General features: G+C 47.7%; 1 protein-coding gene across 1 annotated transcript; it reads left to right on the top strand.

Annotated features, from left to right (window-relative positions):
- The first annotated feature begins 51 nt into the window (after positions 1-51).
- Positions 52-11,952, top strand: SMARCD1 (SWI/SNF related BAF chromatin remodeling complex subunit D1). Its single transcript, XM_081082556.1, has 13 exons — positions 52-349; positions 935-1,122; positions 1,392-1,434; positions 1,532-1,654; positions 2,133-2,255; positions 3,527-3,643; positions 4,878-4,979; positions 5,529-5,690; positions 5,782-5,879; positions 7,111-7,246; positions 8,816-8,938; positions 10,035-10,136; positions 10,265-11,952. Exons 1-13 carry the CDS (start codon positions 173-175, stop codon positions 10,316-10,318), a joined length of 1,548 nt encoding a protein of 515 aa, XP_080938682.1. The 5' UTR covers positions 52-172; the 3' UTR covers positions 10,319-11,952.
- Positions 11,953-13,787: the final 1,835 nt, after the last annotated feature.

The following is a 13,787-nucleotide window of genomic DNA, read 5'->3' as shown; positions in this document are numbered from 1 at the left end:
GGCCAACACCTTCTCCGCTGGTTGCCCCCTCTAGCCCACAGTCTCGCTGCCCTGAGCCTCCCGTGCCGGCCGGCCGGCCGGGCGGACAGGCGAGCGCGCGGGGGGCGCGCAGGGGGCGGGGGGAGTTCCGGTTCCGGTTCTTTGTGCAGCTGCAGCAGCGGCTCCGGGGAAGATGGCGGCCCGGGCGGGTTTCCAGTCTGTGGCTCCGAGCGGCGGCGCCGGAGCCTCAGGAGGGGCGGGCGCGGCGGCTGCCCTGGGCCCGGGCGGGACTCCGGGGCCTCCCGTGCGAATGGGCCCGGCGCCGGGTCAGGGGCTGTACCGCTCCCCGATGCCCGGGGCGGCCTATCCGGTGAGCGGGGCTGGAGGAGGGGCGCGCGGGCCGGGGCGGAGCCGAGCGGGGGCCTGGGAGTGACAGCGGCGGGGCGAGGAGGAGGAGGGGCTCCTGGGAGGACTGGGGCCCCGAGTGAGAGTGGGGGAGGCCGTTAGCTTCTCCACCTGCTCCCGGGGGCACGGTTTCCGTGGGGCGGGGTCAGGATGTGGGTCCCGGGCGGGTGGAGGGGCCGGTGCGGGCAGCTGAGACCTGGAGGGCAGGAGGGCTTAGGGCCACACCACCAGCCCCGGCGGAGGGAGGAGCTGGCAGCACTGTCGGGACTGGAGATGCCCGGTGTGTCCGATGCAGAGTAGACGAGGGGGGATTTGGGTGTAACCTGATTCCTACTTTGGAGCGATATTTTCTTGGGAATCACGGCTGGAGCAGAGGAAGCTCCTGTGATTTGCATTTCAAAGGGGCAGAGGGCTCTCCACTGTACTCCGCCCCCTGCACTCCCCCCACTGGCCTTGCTTCATTCAAAGAACTCAAGAATCCCCCCGGTTCCCTTCTCGGTGGGCCCAGCAGGGGAAGCTATGTCATCTCTGGGTCCTCTCCCCTCTGTAGAGACCAGGTATGCTGCCAGGCAGCCGCATGACACCTCAGGGACCTTCCATGGGACCCCCTGGCTATGGGGGGAACCCCTCAGTCCGACCTGGCCTGGCTCAGTCGGGGATGGACCAGTCCCGCAAGAGACCCGCTCCTCAGCAGGTCCAGCAGGTCCAGCAGCAGGCGGTCCAGAATCGAAACCACAAGTAAGATGACCCTGGAGGGCAGGGAGGAGTGGGGAGGTGGGGGAGGGAGTATCTGAACCAAGAAATGGCGGTGCTGTGTCAGCAGAATGTGCTTATTCTGGAGGATGCCTCGTGTGTGTGTGTGGGGGGGGGGGGGGGAGGGGGAATGTCTTTGATTTGGGAAAATCTTTGCAGTCCCTTCACTTTACTATAAATGGGGGTGCGGACACCCTGTCTTCGTGTTCTGGTTCGTTCCATCCCAACCTGATAACAGTATTTATCTTGAACAGTGCAAAGAAAAAGAAGATGGCTGACAAAATTCTACCTCAAAGGGTGAGTCCAGGCTGTAGGTCTTCTTGAGGGTGTGGTGAGTTTGAGAATAGAGATGGTCAGCTCTCTATCCACATGATATTATTTTTCTGTTTCTAAGATTCGTGAACTGGTACCAGAATCCCAGGCCTATATGGATCTCTTGGCTTTTGAAAGGAAACTGGACCAGACTATCATGAGGAAGCGGCTAGATATACAGGAGGCCTTGAAACGTCCCATCAAGGTAACAGGAGTACACTGGGCAGACCACCAAAGAGAGGACTCGGGAACCTGCAACAGGCTCAGGATGAGAAGTCAGACACGCAGCACAGCTCTCCTTGGCATTTAAGTTACATCTTTCCCATCCACCTACCAACTGAGACTTACATTAGGAACATAAAAACAAAACAGCAAAAGGGGAGGGATTTTTGATATCTCTCGCACCAGAAATATACTATACCTTGTCCATGTTTTTGCTACAACTACTCTGACACCTTAGGAACTGGTACCTTGCATGACTTTAACCACCTAGCATCTCAGTATATACATTTGCACTCAGACCAATGGCCTATACTCCTAGGTGGAATCTCTGTCCACCCACCCTAGGTACTGGATAGACACTAAGCCAGTCTGTTAGGAATAATATTGGGGTTTGGGGAGACCCTGTCTTCAACATCAAACCACTGAAGCCCCACCGTCAATCCTGTTTCTGCCTTCCTCAGCAAAAACGGAAGCTGCGAATTTTCATTTCTAACACTTTCAATCCGGCTAAGTCAGATGCCGAGGATGGGGAAGGGACGGTGGCTTCCTGGGAGCTTCGGGTAGAAGGACGGCTCCTGGAGGATGTGAGTTCAAGGTCCACCGCGGGTCTGTGTCTAGGGTGGGAGCTGCTGGGAACAAGCAGTCTTGTCTGGTTGGCAGGAAGCCTGACTGGTGCTCACAGCTCCTGTTGGGAACAGCGGGGGAGGGGTCGCCGTGTTCCCTGTGCTAAAGACAATGGTTCTTTGTGTTGGCTCCCACAGCTTGGCCCTCACTGTGGTGTCATATCGAGCACCTTACTGTCCTGGGATTTGATTTGTTATTTACCTTCCTCCTGATGCTACTGGCCATTGAATTTAGCAGTATGTGCCGAGTATTCTGGTGTGTGTGTGTGTGTGTGTGTGTGTGTGTTTTCAAGTGAGCTTGCACTTAAAATTTGAGGCCATATTTTCCTCTTTGAGTTCTTGAGGTCTTTGATTCCCCTTGTGGCATCTCTATCTTCCCAACATTCATTGGAGACATCTCACAGTTTAAGTGGAGCAGATTTATCTGACAGGCCCTTGATTGCTTCATGGGGAGCATCAGCTGACAGGTGATAGCCCCCAAACTTCCTACCCAGAAGCTCCTTGGGGAAGCTCACTTTTCCCTTATACTCTCTGGCTCTCTATTTTTAGCTATTCACAGGCAAGCTAATGTGAATGCATTTTTGCAGGAGAACCAGGGTTCAGTGTCAGAGCCTCCTTCTCTTTATAGATCCAGCCCGTGTGCTGGTGGTGTCATTCTACCCAAATAAGCTGTTTTTGTTCTGGCTGTACATTGCCTGTGATTCATTTCCCCTCTATAGTCAGACTTTTCTCTGTTTAGACTCGCTTTGTTATGTGTAATGGTTTGGCTTAACTTGACAAAGTTAAGTCAGTGACCCCATACATAATATAGGCTGCTTCTTCAGGGTTCTGTTGCTACTGTGACTTGTTTAATACTCACAGACACCTACCTTGCCATTTCCTAAGAGATACCCAAAAGACATTTTTTAAAAATATGTTTTTACTTCTTTCGGGGGGTGGGGAGATGGAGAGAGGGGCAGAAACATCAATGATGAGAAAGAATCGTTGATCAGCTGCCTCCTGCATGCCCCGCACTGGGGACCAGGCCTGCAACCCAGGCATGTGCCTTGACCAGGAATCAAACCATGACCTCCTGGTTCATAGTTCGACACTCAACCACTGAACCACCCCAGCCAAGCTCAAAAGACATTTTTGGGTTTTCCCATTGCTGTTTGGGTCCATTTTTTTTATGGGACTTTGTCTCAAGGAATTGTTTCTGGGCTTTTCTAACATGACCTTTTGTCTCTCTCCAGTCAGCCTTGTCCAAATACGATGCCACCAAGCAAAAGAGGAAGTTCTCTTCCTTTTTTAAATCCTTGGTGATCGAACTGGACAAAGACCTGTACGGGCCAGACAACCATCTGGTAGAAGTGAGTAGCTCTGCCCTCTAGGCTTTGACTCTGTGACTGAAGGATGATGGACTTGGGAGTCAAACTTTAATGTCTAGGGGGAGGGGGAGGTGTAAATAAAAAATAAAGACTTGCCCCAGGGGTACAGTACCACCATGTAGTTTGCACATTGACCTCCAGGGGGCACTAGCTGTTGCAGTCTGACTTGTCTCACCTTTTTAATGTTACTATCTTGGTTGTTCCCTCCACTTTCAAGGGGAATGCTAATGGAGGCCTCTTTTACATGCCACGTGTATCTTGCTTATTAACAAGGTTGAGACATAGTTAACCATACATCATTCATACTTTTTCATGGTAGTAGAGTCTCTAATTAGGGGGGCTAACTGTTAGGGTTCTATTCTTTGCCAAGGTTACTGTTATAGATCTGGGACTTCCTTTTGATCCCTGCTATGTTTAGATTCACATTCCAAAATTAAGAATTTGTTATTATAATGCCTGATTATGCAATGTTCTGAAAGCCATGTTAGCAACAGTATTCTTTGGGATACAGTCAAAACCAGAATGAGGCAGTCCAACATTCCAAGTGAACTTAACCTGCTCCTTTTTTTGCAAGTGTAACTGCAGCCCCTTAACCTCAACCATTAAGAGACATGGGAAAGTCTTTACCATCTAATAAGGGAAGTCAGTCATAGAATCAATAGAAATTTGTAAATATGCTTAACTAAAGCATGGTGGTGACTAGGAATGTAGACTGTAGAGTTAGACACACCAGATCTCAAATCGCAGCTCCAATACTTACTGGCTCTTTGACCTTAGGCAGACTTCATTTTTCTAAGCAGTTTTCTCATTTGCAAAATAGGCTGAACTGTGCCTATCTGGTATGGATGTTGTGGGATTTAATGATATAATCCAAGTAAATGTCTTAGAATACTCTCATACATAGTAAGTATTCAGTAAATGATAGTTGTGTTATTTTACCATTCACATGTGTACTATCCATCGTGTAGATAAAATCATCACTGGAAATTTAGGCTAATTTAAACGTGACCCTGAGCACTAAGAATTGAAAGGTTAATCTAATTAAACAGATAATAATCCCAAAGCCATAAGCAATTAAAAAACAAATAAACTCATGCTATTGCTCTTTTCCAGTAGCCTCAATAATCAAAGTTGAATTCAGTCATTACAGAAGCTCTTCCCTCCCACCCCAGCTCTTCCCCTGGGAGAGCACCCCCTGACATCTTCCTCTCTGTAGTGGCACAGGACCGCCACTACCCAGGAGACGGATGGCTTCCAGGTGAAGCGGCCAGGAGATGTGAATGTCCGGTGTACTGTCCTACTGATGCTGGATTACCAGGTATGCTATGGTGACGTGAGGGGGTCTGGCTTTCACAGCCACAGCCACATCTCATTAGCAGTCTGACATTTTTGTTTATTTGTTTTTATTTGGTTGGTTGGTTGGTTAATTCTCACCTGAGGATATTTTCAGGTTGATTTTTAGAGAGAGTGGGACAGAGAAACATCTATCGATTGGTTGCCTCCCACATGAGCCCCAACCAGGGCTAGGGATCGAGCCTACAACCAAGGTACGTGCCCTTGACCAGAATCGAACCCAGGACCCTTCAGTCCACTGGTTGACTCTCTAGCCACTGAGCCAAACCACCTAGGGCAGCAGTCTGACATTTTAAAGTTTAAGTCTAGTTGTGGATAATTACACCAGACTTTAAGTTCCCTAGATACGGGAATAGGGTCTTAGTCATTTTTGAATTTCTCCTATTGTTTGTCCCAGAGAAAACACTGCATTACTACTGTTGAATGACTTGAATGTATGGTCATGCTAAACACCCCAAAATGCATATAGACCCAGCTCACTCGCTTCATCTCTATATTCTTTGGTGTTCTGCAGCCTCCCCAGTTTAAATTAGATCCTCGCCTGGCTAGGCTCCTGGGCATCCACACCCAGACCCGTCCCGTGATCATTCAAGCACTGTGGCAATATATTAAGACACATAAGCTCCAGGACCCTCATGAGCGGGAGTTTGTCATCTGTGACAAGTACCTCCAGCAGGTAAGAAAGGACCCATTCTTTTGCTAGAGTCCTCTGAAGCCCTAGTTGAACCCAGAATGCCAACTTCTTATCCCCTTCCCCGTTTCCACAGATCTTTGAGTCTCAGCGTATGAAGTTTTCAGAAATCCCCCAAAGGCTCCACGCCTTGCTTATGCCACCCGAACCCATCATCATCAACCATGTCATCAGGTAAGCATGTGTGTGGGAGGCAGTGGTGTACTGGTGCTGGCTTGTACCAGTTTGCACAAGCCAGCTGTCAAATTTGCAGGAATTTTGAAAGCAGGTTGTTAAACATAGCTGTTATTTAAAATTAAATTATATAAACTTAGAATTAAATATATGATGTTAAAATGAGTAATATTACTCAAAAGTTTATTTCCTAATTATTTTATTAGTACCTATGTTTTCAAGGTTACTTATGTCTATTGTGTCTGTCTGGTGGAAGTACAGTATAATGATGTGTAACTGCACAGCTCTTCCCAGCTCCTTGATCAGTGATGTAATGTTGGCAGCTTGAAATCAACCATGTTGGGAATATTTAAACCACAGAAATTGGCAAATGCTACAAATCAGGGCTTTTCCCCTCTTCTTTGGAGAATCCGTTTTTAGACATTTATCAGTTCGTTGCTGATGGGCTACCATCTTTTCTCTGGATAGTAGGGCATTCCAGTCTGACACTCCACCTCCATGACCTCCATCTACTTTTTGTTCAGAAGATGGATGAGCAAGGCATCTTTAGGCACATATAACATGAAGGAAGGTACTTCCTCCTCAAAGCAGCATGTCTCTGTGGTTGGATATAGTCTCTCTGCCTTCTAACCCTTACTCTGTATTAATTCCAGTAAAGGCCTTCCTTTCTTTAGACAGTGAACCATCACTCAGCTAGGATAGGTAACCATCACTCAGTTTTTTAATAAGCAATTAAAAACTGTTACCTATACTTTGGGTTAGGAGAAATTGGTCTGTTCTATATTCCTGTAATTAAAGTTAGAGCACTTTTTTTGTGTGGTGTGTGTTTTATTTGAATTCATTTTCAGGGTCAATTTTAGTTTAACAGGCAGAAAGATAACACAAGATACTACAGTAGTGGTTTTCTTTGGGGAGGGAGAAACCTACTTTTCACTGGATATCTTTTGTACCACTTAAATTTTTACCATTGACTTTTTAAACAAATCAACTTTATTGAGGTTTATACGTATACAAGAAATTGTACCTGTTTAAAGTATATTTTGATGACTTTGGGGAAATGTGTAATACCCTGTAGCTACCACCACAAGAAAGATCCAGAACACTTCATCATACCCAAAAGGAGTTTTGCAATCAACTTCTTTCCCCTCATTCCTGAGCCATCTTTTTGACCCTGTGTAATTAGGTCTTAGGAGACAAGCCCTTTACCAGGCCCCTTTGATTTCCTCCCCAGTGTTGACCCAAATGATCAGAAAAAGACGGCTTGTTATGACATTGATGTGGAAGTGGATGATACCTTGAAGACCCAGATGAATTCTTTTCTACTGTCTACTGCCAGCCAGCAGGAGATTGCTACTCTAGACAACAAGGTGGGTGCTTCTACCTGGGTAGTTTGGGTGCTACCAGCCCTCTGTCACAGCTTCTAGGCTGCCTTTTGATTCGTGGTATTCAAAAATGTATTGACACCCAGTATGTGTCAGGCACTGTGCTTGGTGCTGGTTAGAGCCAGACATACATGAGTTCTGATTCTGACTGTACCTTTTAATAGCTTTGAGCCTCAGTTTCTGACATGTGAAATAAAGACTATTCATAAGCTTACTGTAAGGATTAAGTTAGACAACTCACGTAGAAGCATGTCCTTGTTCCTGGCACATAAAAACAAATGATAATTGTTGCTACTGTTGTTATTATCTTATTATCTTTAACCTTATTAGACATAATTCCTACAAGTAAAGCCAAAAAGAAGAACAGGGAGGCTTTCCCAGAAGAGTTGATGCCCCAACGAAATCTTGAAGGACAGAGTGGAAATTAACAGTGGGGGAGAAAAGAAAGTGGCGCTTAGGGTGTAGGAGGCAGAGGACATTCCAGAAAGGGAGCAGGGTGTGTGTAGGTCCAAAGGTGAGCCTAGCATTTTCAAGAAGTATGTCCTTTGTGTGCTAGGTACAGCTCCAGGTGCCTGTGATGGGACGTTTGGGAAAGGAAACTGGATAGGAAAGTAGAGCATAATCATGAAGAAGCTTTCGTGCAGGAAACACCTGTTAATACTTTGTCCTGAAGACTGGAGGGGCTGTTTGCATTTCGAGGGATTACCGGCAGGAAGGTGGAGAGCAGATTTTAAGAGGCAGACTTGGAGGCAGGAAGCTCAGTTAGGAGGCCAGTGCGGTAATTCATGTGAGATATGTGGAGGGTCTAAACTTAGGGTACAGACAGTGAGGATGGAAATAGGTAGGCAGATTTGAGATGTGTCCAAGTTAAGTTGAAGGGATTTGGACTCTTTAGATGGGGATCGTGGGGTGAGATGTGAGGGAAAAGGAGGCATTAGGATGACTCCCAGGGTTCTAGTTTGGGTGGGTGGTAGTATTCACTCATACTGGCAACAGGAGGAGAAGCAAGTGTTGGAGGAAAGGTAGTGAATTTGTTTTACAGAGTTAAAGGTGCAATCCAAGTTGTTGGATTGGTTGGAGTTTAGGAAAAGGACTCTAGTTTGCAGATTGGGGACTCATTACCCTGTCAGTGGTAATGGAAGACATGCGAGTAGGTGAAATTGACAGGAAAAGTATGGAGAATAAGGGAAGAAGACAGAAAAAAAATCCATGGACCCTAACTTTGGAGACAGCCCTCTGTACTATTTCTCTACCCAAGAGTGTTTTTAGACCCATCTGTGCTATGGGTTAAGTATTCACCATGTAGCTTCCCCCAGAATGGGCACTGGAGACTAAAAGGAAAACTTCTCTCACATCAGGTCTATAGAGCACAGTGCAAGTTACCTCCTGAGAGAAAGGTGAGGGCCAGAGCAGTTGGAGCTCTGGACAATAGTGTCATCTCCAGGCAGCTCTGTACGAGGTTGGGAGTGGCACAAGGAGATGTCCACACTGTCTTCCATTTCACTTTGCATTTCCCCAGTTTGAAAATGTTATGAGCTTCCTTCTTCCTTTCAGATCCATGAGACAATAGAAACTATCAATCAGCTGAAGACCCAGCGGGAGTTCATGCTGAGCTTTGCCAGAGACCCTCAGGGTTTCATTAATGACTGGCTTCAGTCCCAGTGCCGGGACCTCAAGGTAAAAATACTTAGGAAAGTGGCAGAGGGACTCAGTTCAGTGAGGCACACGTTTGCATGTTTTCTGTGACATCTGGTAGAAGAGCCAGAAGGGTAAGTGAGGGACCAGATTATCTTTAGCACATTCTAGGGTCTGTCTGACAGTTAAGTAGGGAAATGGAGGTAGAATCATCAAATGTTTATCTTGCGTTTGCATTTATTTGTTGTCACTGTGCACCATATCATAGGGGACACAGGTGGGAAAAGATCTCTGCTTCAAAGTAGCTTGCATTCGGTTTGGGGAAATTAGGCTGTGATTGGAAAAGTAATAAACCATATTAGACATTATTGGATCTCACCAGTATCAGTAGATAATAAAAAGGAAAAGGGAGGTTGATGAGACTCAGATAGCTGGCCCAGGCTTCATGGAGAATTGGGTATTTCCCAGCGAGGAGAGCAGCAGAGGCTCAGGCAGGAAGGTAGGAAGGAGCACAGAATGTGTGAGATGCTCCCTTAGCTCTCGCCGTCCTGTGGTGACTGTGACTGCTCTTCTGGAGGCTGAGCAGAGGAGCAAGGGACCAAGAGTTCCAGAAGGGATCCCTGAGCCAGGCAATGACTTGATGATTGCAGGGGTGACTGTGGGTGTTACATGAGTAGTTTGCTAGGACTGCTGTAGTAAACTACCACAAATTGGTGTAAACAATAGAAATTTATTGTTTCACAGTTCTGAAATCAAGATGGTGTCCGCAGGGGTTGGTTCCTTTGAGGGCTGTGCAGGAGGGTCTGTTCCAGGCCCCTGTCTTAACTGGTAGCTTCAGGCAGTACTTGGTGTGCAGATGGTATTCTCCATTTGTCTTCACTTCTTCCTTCTGCACATCTCTGTCTCTGTCTAAATTTCTCCTTTTTATAAGGATACCAGTTATATTGGATTAGGCCTACCATAATGATTTCACCTTAACTTGATATCTGCAGAGACCCTATTTCTAAATAAAGTCAGATTCACAGGTACGGGTGGGTTAGGATTTTTGACATCTTTTGGGGGAATACAATTCAATCTGTACAGGCATAAAGAAAGGAAACAAATCCGTTCTCTCTCTACTCCCTGCCGTCTCCCTCAGACCATGACCGATGTGGTGGGTAACCCAGAGGAAGAGCGCCGAGCTGAGTTCTACTTCCAGCCTTGGGCTCAGGAGGCCGTGTGCCGCTACTTCTACTCCAAGGTAGGTGCCTGGGCTGCACAGGGAAAAGTGACAAAAGGCAAGGGGTCTGTTCCCTGGCAGGGCCAGTGGTATTAGCTGCCTCCTCCTGGTTTGTCTCATCTTCTGCTCCTTCCACTGTTTCTCCTTAGGTGCAGCAGAGACGGCAAGAATTAGAGCAAGCCCTGGGAATCCGAAATACATAGGGCCTCTCCCACAGCCCTGATTTGGCTGCACCGATTCTTTATTTTGGGCCCCGTGCTGCCTGCCTCATAGCACCTGCCTTGGTCTTGCTTGGGACCTTCCAGGGGATGCTGTTGGTTGAAGGACAACACCAGAATGAAGAGGGTCTAACATTTCTGTCTTACAAGATACCTATGACCCTCTTCTCCCACCCCATCCCTCCCCACCCCCAGCTTCCCTTTGCCCCACAAAGTTCCCAGGTGCCTCTACCCTCCCCTGGTCTACATAGGACCTCTAGATAGTATTAGAGAGAGAACCTGTAGTGGTAATCAGTGCATTGAATGGATTGGGCCTAAGGCCAGGTGGTCTTCAAGGGGACCAGCAACACTGATTCTGCCCTTCAGAGACCGAGGAGTTGGGAGCCTCATTCCCTTCTCCAAGACTCAGGCCTGGAGGCACTCTATAAGCTAGTTGATCTTGGCTCTCCTGATAACAGAATCCAATGTCCTTCCTTCCCTCCACAGGTTTGGAGCAAACTCTCCCTTCACTTGTTGCCCCCTAGTACTAAAGGAACCCTGGCTCTCAAGCTCCACTGAGGCCCAGGTCAGTCTGCAGTCTCTGGATTGGCCTGCTGTCTCAGTGCTCCTCTTACTCCCTCCTAGGGGGGCCACATCAGTATTGGAGTTTGTTCTTTAATGATTGCTCCCTCCCAGCATACTCCTTGTAGCTGCTCTCTTTAGGACTCCCTCCTTTGCGTCCTCACCCAGGGTGTCTGGGTGGGGAATCTTGCCGTTCCCTGTCAGAGCCGCGGGGTCTAACCTGGGCACTGTCATTGCTGGTGGAGGCTGTTCCTGCTGTTGCTTGGAGGTGTGCTTCATTCATTGACTCCGTTCTGCCTCCCCATCCCTTCATGGAGAAACAGGCCTAAAGTCAAACGGGTAAAAGCCCTGGGCCACCCCTGTCTTCCTGCCCCTTGTCTGCCCAGTTGGCGCCTGCTGGTGACTTCTGGGGCACTGAGGAGTGAAAGCGCCTAGGGCTGCAGAAGAGCTCTGAGTTGGGTTTGTGACTCCTTCCTCCCTGCCTCACAGGATGGTGACTCCCCAGCCCCTGCCCTCAAAGCTTCAGGCCCCTCAGGTAGCAGCAGGACCTTGTGATTTTGGCCCCTTGGAACTGAGATGGTTTTGCATCTTTCCATGAGAGCCTCAGATTCTTCCAGGTGTATCACCCCGAGTTAGTATATCCCAGGCTCGCAGACTCAACACAGCAGGGTGGGAGACAGCTGGGCACAGAGGGAATTCCGTTCGCATGGGCTCAACCCACAGAACTGACAAAGCCCCTGCTTCCCACCCCTCCTCAGGCTCCTGCGAGCACATCCCCCAGCCCGGTGTCCCTGCCTGTTCCACATTGGGGACAGAATTCTCTCCCTGTCTCCTTCCTGCTATTATCCTCCCCCTCCCTTGAAAGCTCCCCAGTGACACTGGACGACCTGTTCTTGGGGCTGGAACCATGAGAAGGAAGCTCAGCACTCCTACACAGTGTCCTTGTAAAAGATAACTTTTTATTAATGGAATTATGTTTTTTTTCATGGACCAAAATTTTTTTTGTACTGTTCCCTTATCGATGTCACCCAGTTTTAATAAAAGAATCTTCTGAAGGATGGGTCCCCTTACCTACTGAGGGAGAGCTCTTCCCTGAGCTTTTCTCTCCAGTGCCTTTAGCCATGCGCATGGTGTTTGTGCATTTTGTTTGACAGCTATTTATGGAGCACCTGCTAGGTGCTGGGGATATGGTAGAAAAAAGGTTTCTACCTGTGGGCCTCAGGTCCCCACCTGAGCGCTCACTCTGTCAGCCCCAGGGGTCCAAGCAGGCCAGAGGCTGGTGGGATTCCTGGGTTTCATCACTGTCTCCAGCTCCCGATGGGAAAGTACTAATAAGATAGCAGTGCTGACATCTCCCTCGTCCTTTTGAGTTCCCAGGGCTCCCATGTGTTGGTTCAAGTGCAGGGTCCTTGGGTGCCTGTGATTCCTTAGGCTTAATGAACCTGAGCTTCCTCTGGGAGTTCCACTTATCAGGGCTCCTGTCTAGATTGGGGCCAGAGCCTGCACAGCTAAAACCGTTTGTTGTCTGTGCCTGCCATTCTTTACAGTCCCACTTTCACAGCCCTGAATACGATTTCAGTTCCTAAGACCAGCATAGAAAGGCTTGCTGTGTTGTCATCCTCACACTATAGACAACCAACCCCTCACTGACAGAATTTGGAAGATTTTGCTCAGGATTGATATTCCCATTAGTTTCCAGCATAATGTACCTGCTTCCCAACTGGTGGCTCATTACTTTCCTCCTTTGTGCCATTGTCTTGGTTCTACCCAAAAAGGGGGTTTAGAACATAGGATGAGTGTAGGCACATTCCAAAGCTGGATGGGAACACTTGAGTATTCCGTCTGCAGTCAGACCCACCAAGGATAGAACCACCTCCTAATCCGGAACTTGGGGGTTTATCAGACTTCAGTAGGGAAAGCAGAAAGGAATGTGGGTGATAACCTGGAGTGGAAAAAATTTATGTCAAGGACATTGAAATAGCATCTGTTTTTACCCAGGCTAATTACATGTGTAATGAATAACTGACGAACCCTTACTAATTTTGAGCAAATCTACAGTTTGCTCTTGGGAAGAGCCTAGTGATACAGACTATGACAAGCCGATTCTGGATCTCTGCACACTCTATTCCTGTATAAATGAACAAATTCTTTGTCTCCACACTAAAATTACTACAGGAGCATAATGAGATGGAAGAATTTAGGGAAAAACAATGGGGTTATTTTATGCATAAATGTCCATTCTTTGGGGTTCCCATCATGTGCTAAGGACAGAAGCATTCTTTCTCTTTCCATCACCCATAATCGGTTCTCCCAGCTGGCAGCCTGGCACTGGTGCCTTGTCTCAGAGCCAGTGCAATACTGGAGTGATTTGTGCGAGGCTGGCTCTGTAGAGGTACAACTTTGTTCCTAAGGAAAACAACTACTGACTGTATGTTCTCTCCTATGGGAACTCTGGCCATGGAAGGAGAATATGGGGGCCTTTTTCTGGGCAACCCAGAGAACAGGGGTCCTCAAACTACGGCCTGCAGGCCACATGCAAATACAAATATTGTATTTGTTTCCGTTTTGTTTTTTTACTTCAAAATAAGATATGGCAGTGTGCATAGGAATTTGTTCATAGTTTTTTTTTTTTAAACTATAGTCCGGCCCTCCAACGGTCTGAGGGACAGTGAACTGGCCCCCTGTTTAAAAGTTTGAGGACCCTTACCATAGAACATTGCTCTTTTTTTAAAAAAAAACAAACACGTTTTTATTGATTTTTGGAGAGGAGCGGGGAGGGAGATAGAAACATGGATGAGAGGGGAGAATTGATCTCCTGCATGCCCTCTTTTGGGGATCGAGCCTGCAACCTGGGCATGTGCCCTGACCAGGGATTGAACTGTGACCTGGTGCA

Source organism: Myotis nattereri, assembly GCF_964212035.1.
Source record: "Myotis nattereri genome assembly, chromosome: 2".
NCBI classification, from domain to species: Eukaryota; Metazoa; Chordata; class Mammalia; order Chiroptera; family Vespertilionidae; genus Myotis; species Myotis nattereri.
Note: the sequence above shows the minus strand (reverse complement) of the source record. Positions and strands in the feature narration are given on the sequence as shown.

Excerpts from the sequence above, each read along its gene's own strand:
- SMARCD1 (XM_081082556.1), top strand. The coding sequence starts at position 173 with ATGGCGGCCCGGGCGGGTTTCCAGTCTGTGGCTCCGAGCGGCGGCGCC. Across the intron at positions 350-934 it reads TGCCCGGGGCGGCCTATCCG|AGACCAGGTATGCTGCCAGG; the intron begins GTGAGCGGGGCT and ends TCCCCTCTGTAG. Across the intron at positions 1,123-1,391 it reads GTCCAGAATCGAAACCACAA|TGCAAAGAAAAAGAAGATGG; the intron begins GTAAGATGACCC and ends TATCTTGAACAG.